The sequence below is a fragment of the Corvus brachyrhynchos genome, unplaced genomic scaffold (assembly GCF_000691975.1).
Source record: "Corvus brachyrhynchos isolate BGI_N302 unplaced genomic scaffold, ASM69197v1 scaffold407, whole genome shotgun sequence".
Classification (NCBI taxonomy): domain Eukaryota; kingdom Metazoa; phylum Chordata; class Aves; order Passeriformes; family Corvidae; genus Corvus; species Corvus brachyrhynchos.
In genome coordinates, this window is record NW_008239056.1 from 1,244,458 (window position 1) to 1,250,957 (window position 6,500).

At 47.0% G+C, this 6,500-nt stretch overlaps 1 protein-coding gene across 1 annotated transcript in view; it reads left to right on the forward strand.

Moving 5' to 3' along the window:
* The window catches only part of RHBDL3 (rhomboid like 3), a 75,386-nt gene that overhangs the window by 39,722 nt on the left and 29,164 nt on the right, over window positions 1–6,500 (forward strand). Inside the window, exon 4 of the mRNA XM_017739128.1 lies at window positions 6,274–6,432. Coding sequence (XP_017594617.1) covers window positions 6,274–6,432 — 159 coding nt within the window. The remainder of the gene's footprint in view (window positions 1–6,273; window positions 6,433–6,500) is intronic.

Here is a 6,500-nt window from a genome sequence, read left to right on the forward strand (position 1 = left end):
TTGCATGCCGTGGTAAGAAACTGTAATACCACAAACTGTTTGTCTCTTTAATCCATTTGAAGAACATGGGGGGATGGAGTATCTTCGTGTGCCTGTGAAGATTGTGAAGAATGCCTGTGCCAGGCTATATAGAAGTAGTAAGAGGCTGTTAGAGACTTGTGGCGAAGAAAAGCCTTTGTGTGCAGGCCAAAATAACTTATCCTTAAAAAGATTAATAACCCCATGTGATGGCCCATGTTTTGTAGTGTGAAGGAACTCTGAGATTTTTCATGGGAGAGATGTTCTACACACAGCAGACTGTTTGTTTCCGGGCGGGTCTGCTATTGGTGGCAGTTTGGGAACCACGTGCAACTGAAGGAAAACCCTTTTTTCCTTAAGCATAAGAGAGAGACTTTTCAAGAACTGGAACACTGACTAACATCCCATGTTCTGTTATCCCTTGTGTGAGCTGGGTAAAAGAGAAGTGCTGGAGGGGGGAGGGGATTTGCTTTAATTTTGTTTTGTTATTTTCTCTTTACTTTTAATTCTATTAGTAATAAAACTCTTTCATTGTACTGCAACTGTTTAAGGTTTGTGCCTGCTTTGCTTTTCTCCTAATTCTTATCTCACAGAAAGAAAATAAGTAAGTAATGAATATTTTGAACCAAAACCACTCCATTTAATTGGTGTTTCTGCCTGGTTTCGAACTCAACCTGCTACATTTGGTTAAGTAGAAAAGGACTGTGGGAAAGAGACTCAGCTGAATTAGGGGTAGAAAAACATGCTGCGTGACTGCCACGTGCCCACATCATGGTGTATGTTCATTGGTTGAATTATGTTTGTTATGCCTTAAAACTATGTAAACTGATAACCAGCTAACTGCTTTAAAAAGCTGGGTTTTTGCAATAAAGTGGCTCTCCTTTGCACCTGTCTGGGGAATCTGCGTCACTTCTTATTGCAACAGTGAGTAAATTCATTATTTACAGGGGAGGCACGTGTGCGTCACTGGAGCCAGCACTAATGTTTTACCACATGCGTTCAGGCAACTCAGATGAGGTGACTTTAAATGCTGGGAAGCTGTATTTCAAGGTGGAGGGATATGCATTTACCTCTGACTGGCCTTCCTCTCTGCTGGATCAGGGTTTCTTCTCTCAGGGTTTCACCTCTCACCTTTGGAAGAGAGAGCAGGATCATTATGCATCCCTAGATTGCAGAGGCTATGCCACCTAACAGTCTGAGTTCCATCCAGCAAAGCTCAGAGTGGTTTCTGAAATCCTTGGTGATGAAAAGATGTTGCATGCAATTCACTCCCCCTTTCCAGTGGAAAAGGGCCTACATTTAAATAAGAGACAGGCCAACTATTGAGAGCTCCTTTCTGGTGGGAAATGAATTAGGAGTTGTCATTTCTATATAATAGGGAGGAGAAGCTAAAGCTTAGAGCAATTTCTTTCTAGAATCTCCTAGTCTGGAGCAGAGCTGGGGTCAGTGCCAGGAGGCCTGATACTACCAGGCCAGTCTCTCCAGCACCCAACCTTAGAATGATTTAGATTTTAAGGAACTGGTCCAACTCAAGGCCAATTTCCAAATTAGATGAAGTTGCTTGGAACCTTGCCCGCTGGAAAGACAACTTGTGGCTTGGGTGATGCAAAGACAAAGCCCTTCAACAAGGAAACTATGGGTGGTAGCTAACTCTGTTCCTGCAATCCCAAAGCCAGCCAAGGATCCTCCTGTTGTACCCAGTTCAGCTGTTGACTCTCCAGCTGCTCTGATGCCCCTGAGGGCTGTTTGCCATGGGGAGAGGAGCAGCTGGCTGCACTCTGTGAAATGTCTGAGTTTTCCCAAGATACCCATTGTCTGTCTGCAGCACCAGCCTCCACCCTACTTGCTCACTCAGCCGTGGCTGATGTGTCTTTAATTAAAGAAGAGGAACAATTAGAGATTTCATTTTCTTTCCTCAAGTGAATTTCTATTTTCATCACAGTTTATGAGGCCCCCTCACCTTATTTTTGTCTTGTAGTTTTGCTGTGGGACCTTTAGTTTGTGGTGTGTCTCCTCCAATATAAAGAAGAAACAGGAGAAAAACAGCTTGTTTTGGGCCAGGGAATTAAGATCCTGGGTCAGATGGCTGCTACGGTCATTAACATATTTACATTTTTGGTTAAGAGCCTGGTTGAGGATCAAGGGAGTTAAGGGTGATTGTCATTGAAATGTAGAGAAAACCTTGCATGAAATAGCCATTAGTGTCCTGTTGTCTGGGGGGATGAGGGGGGGCAAACGGCTTCCTCATCCCTGATCACTTGTCTGCCCAAGTGTGTGGTCAGGCAGAAGGAACTGTGCTGAGGGAAGGCACCTGTGCTGTGGGAGCTTTGCTCCCAGTGGGGCTGGAGTCAGGCCCAGCACGCCCCTGCTGCTGCCTCCAGGGTGAGACAGCCCTGCTGTCTGTCCTCGGGTGAGACCCTGGTGCTCGGCTGGGCTTGTGGGACAATTGGCCCTGAAGGAGATCGTCATGGATAAATGCATGAAGCAGCTAGCAAAGGTCAGTTGCCTCTTTTATAATTGATGGACCTGAGTGTTTTGAGTCTGCTGTCACATGTTTTTGCACTGGTGCAGTGTCACCTGGAGTGCTGTGTGCAGTTTTGGGCATCACGTTATAAAAAAGACATGAAGCTATTAGAGAGTGTCCAAAGGAGGCCACAAGGATGATGCAGGGTCTTGAGGGGAAGCTGTGTGAGGAGTGGCTGAGGTCACTTGGTTTGTTTGGCCTGGAGAAGAAGAGAATGAGGAGAGACCTCACTGTGGTCTTCAACATCCTCATGAGGGGCAGTGAAGGGGCAGGTACTGATCTTATGACCAGTGATAGGACTCAAGGAAACGGCTAGGGCTGAGTCAGGGCAGGTTTAGTTTGGATATCAAGGGGTGGTTGTGCACTGAAGCAGGCTCCCCAGGGCAGTGGTCACAGCACCGAGCCTGTCTTGAGTTCAAGAGGCATTTGGACAACGCTCTCAGGCACATGGTGGGATTCTTGGGCTGTCCTGCATAGGGCCAGGAGCCAGACTTGATGATCCTGATGGGTCCATTCTAACTCAGCACATTCTGTGATTTTATGTTTTGCCGTGTGTAGGACACAGGATATGCAGGACCTGCTCAACCACTTGATTTTTGTGGATAGCAGAAACAGTGTTTGAAGTATTGTGTAGATTTTGAGTGGCGACAGATGAGATTTTTATATGCTATTTATATAGAATTGTTATACAATTAAAAATTGTCTAAACATAAATAAGAGGACTTCTTTACAGCTGGGGTTGACAGTAAAACATTCTGCTCCAGGTTGTGGAAACTGTGCTCTGACCCTGCTCTGAGGTATTTTAGTTCAGATGTCAGTTGTTCATTGTTTATCTCTTACTCTCATGTTGTTCAAATCCACTGTTTTACTTCAAACTTATTTCGAATTAGTATCATTAACATAGTGCCAAAAAATAATTATATATAATAACATGAAGGAGAAGAGATTCCCTAGCCCAATTACACTACAGAAAACACCAGCTACCTTCTGCCACTGCTTTGATTTTTGTGGAGCAAGCAGCAAGACTGTGAGCTGAAGGAGGAATGCTGGTGCCTGTTGGTGTGAGAAAGAAGTATCCTTGGAGTGGATTCCCTTGTAGCCACCAGACAGATATAGCTTCAGCTGTGCCTTTGGAAGCCAGCAACCACTGATAGCAGCATCCTGAGTGACAGGATGTATCAGCTCTAGCACCAGTGAGTCTGAAGTCATTAGTGTGTCCTTGTGGGCTGGTCTGAAGCTCTGAAGCTGTTGTGTAATTTCTGTTCTTGGTTATAAAATGCTTCTTTTTGAAAGGCTTTAAAGCAGAACAAAGTCTGGGAAAAGTGGGTTGTGATCTCATCAGCTCTTCTGTGCTCTGGAGGCCTGTGTGCTTCAGTTCTGTAACTCATCTGCCCTTTGAAGGAATACTCATGTCCCATGTGGCTGCAGCCCTTAGTCTTTCCTACAAAGTCAAACAGTGAGCACATAGCGTGGGGAGAGTCCCACACTTTGGGTGCTGACCCTGGCCCTCAAAGTAGGGAGGTACTTAAGCCTTCAAGGAGTAAATAGTTTTGTCTTAGACAAGCTAGGTTCTGACATTTTAAATATCAAGATACAGTTAAAGTGGTGCAGTTAAGTACGATGTTGTTTAGGTCAAATGTTCTTGGGAAACAGGGATGAACAGAGCAGTATCTATGGGGTTGTAGATCTTAGATTCATTCACTGAATGACTCATCTCCCAGCGCCTACAAATTCCCCTTGAGAAAGGTCATCTCAGGTACTGTGCTAATAATACTTCGTTTCCTGGGTATATGTCTGGGACTGGGTACCACAAACAGGCTGGCCTGAGAGTCACAGCAAGAGCCAAAACTCATCAGAGCTGGGCCCAAGTGCAGAAACCCTGACGTTTGGGGTTGGTTTTAGAGTTTGATCTGTTAACTCAAAGCATCAGAGTGGGCCAGAGTAGAGGAGCTAAGCTTCTCCAGGGATTAATATTAAGCTTTTGTTTAGCACTAAACAGCTGATGAAATCCACCTTTGGCTCTGAGTGCCAGCTGTCAGGGAGGTACATCCAGGCCACCTCACAAGGGCAGGACAACCTTTGGCAGAGAACGGGAGAGAGTGCCCAGCTCTGACTGTCCACAGGTCACTTGGTTTATCTTGTTTTGTGTAATCCACTTGCCCCAGCAGCTTCCTCACAGAGAGGCTGCTGCTTTGACAAAAGGCAGACAGCCCTACTCCAGCAAGGAGCTGTGTCCTCCCCTCCTCAGGTTAGGCAGCTCCTCCTCAGTCAAGCAGCTGGGGAGAGCAGAGCAGTGGTACAAAGGTGCTCGGGCCAGAAGGAGATGGAGCCAGATCCTCGCACATGGGCACTGCAGCCTCCAAACAAGCTGCCCATGCCTGAGGCTGATCTGTTTTACAGCTGTTCTGCTCACTGCAGAGCCATGCTAGCCCTGCTGCTGGCAGGCTGCATCCTCTGCCACATCCTCCTTCCCACCTCCTCCCTTGCCAAGGCAGCCTTTACTCCACCATGTCTGATAGAAGGCCAGGCGCCTGTTCAACTTTTGTTCTCCATTAGGAAAGACCGAGGATTGTCAGGACCTTTTTGGCTCTGCCAAGGCCCTATTATGTCCCAAATGTTTCCATGAAAAGACTCCCTCCTGACCAGCCTGCCCCCTGACAGCCATTCAATCCAGCCAACAAGCTTGATATCATTATCTACAAAAGGAGGCCAGCAAGCACCAGGATTCTCACAGCCAAGTTTGGGAAATCAAAGGCAAAATCTCCCAGCAACAGAGAACTGGTAGAGATCAGACTGCACCAAGGCTAGTGCAGGCTGGTCTGGCAGCTTGCAGCCACTAGTTTTCCAAGCACATAAGAAACATGCTCGGCATGGTGCCAGCACGGGCTTTGTCAGGGCTGGGGCTGTGCCCTGTGAGCTGGCAGCCCCTCACAGAGTGCCCTAGAGGCCACTGGATCAGTCATAAGTTTGGACAGCTTTGTAAAGGTGTCTCTTTTCATCAGTGGCATTTTTAGGAGATTAGCCACTTAGGCTGAGGGAAAACAGTGATGTTTTTGGTCAGAGTGGGATTCACTCCATGTCTCATCTGGGACTTTCCTTCTAATGACTCTGGTTTACATTCTCAAAATGGTATGTGGCTGCCTTGTCACTTTTAGTTTGACATGGTGTTCATCTGCTTTGCTTCCTGTCCAAAGATTTTCTTTCCCAAGTGTCTTAAAATAGCTCTTCAGCAGTGAAAGCACTTACCATAGTGAAGGCATATGTAGAGGTGATCTGGAAAGGTGACTGTCAGAAACACTGAGCACAGAAAGGGCTTGAGGAGGGATGGCATACTCCTGTGGTGCAATTGTGTTAGGAAATAGAGAAGTAAAGCTGTTTTCAGTGCATTTTATCTCACAAACTGCATCACTGGTTTACTTGATGTTCCAGATAGAAAGAGACATAAAAAATAGACAAGGGAAATGATGATGCAGAGGGAAGGAAGGTGAAGGGAGCTGACATAGCTGAAGCTTGGGTGGAGACGGGATGGTGGTGTGGATGATGGTGCCTGGACTCACCCCACTCTGCAGCAGGGTGCTTTCCAGCCCCTGGGTGATTGCAGGGCAGTGTCACCAAAGCCTAGAGCAGCCCCTGGGTCCCTGTGGGTGTGCAGCGGGTGATGAATGCATAGGAGAACAGAGTTGTGTGTAACATGGAATTGTTAATTGTGGCACTTTCCCCTCCTATCCCAGTTCGATCCTGACAACACTGGCTACATCAGCACTGAGAAGTTTCGCTCCCTTCTCCAGAGACACAGCTCGGAGCTGGATCCCCACAAGCTGGAGGTCCTGCTAGCCCTGGCAGACAGCAACTCTGAGGGGAGGATCTGCTACCAGGATTTCGTCAACCTGGTGAGTGCTCTGGCTGGCAGGGCCTGTCAGTCCTTGGCTGTGCTTATGGGCTGCTGATGGACAGTGTC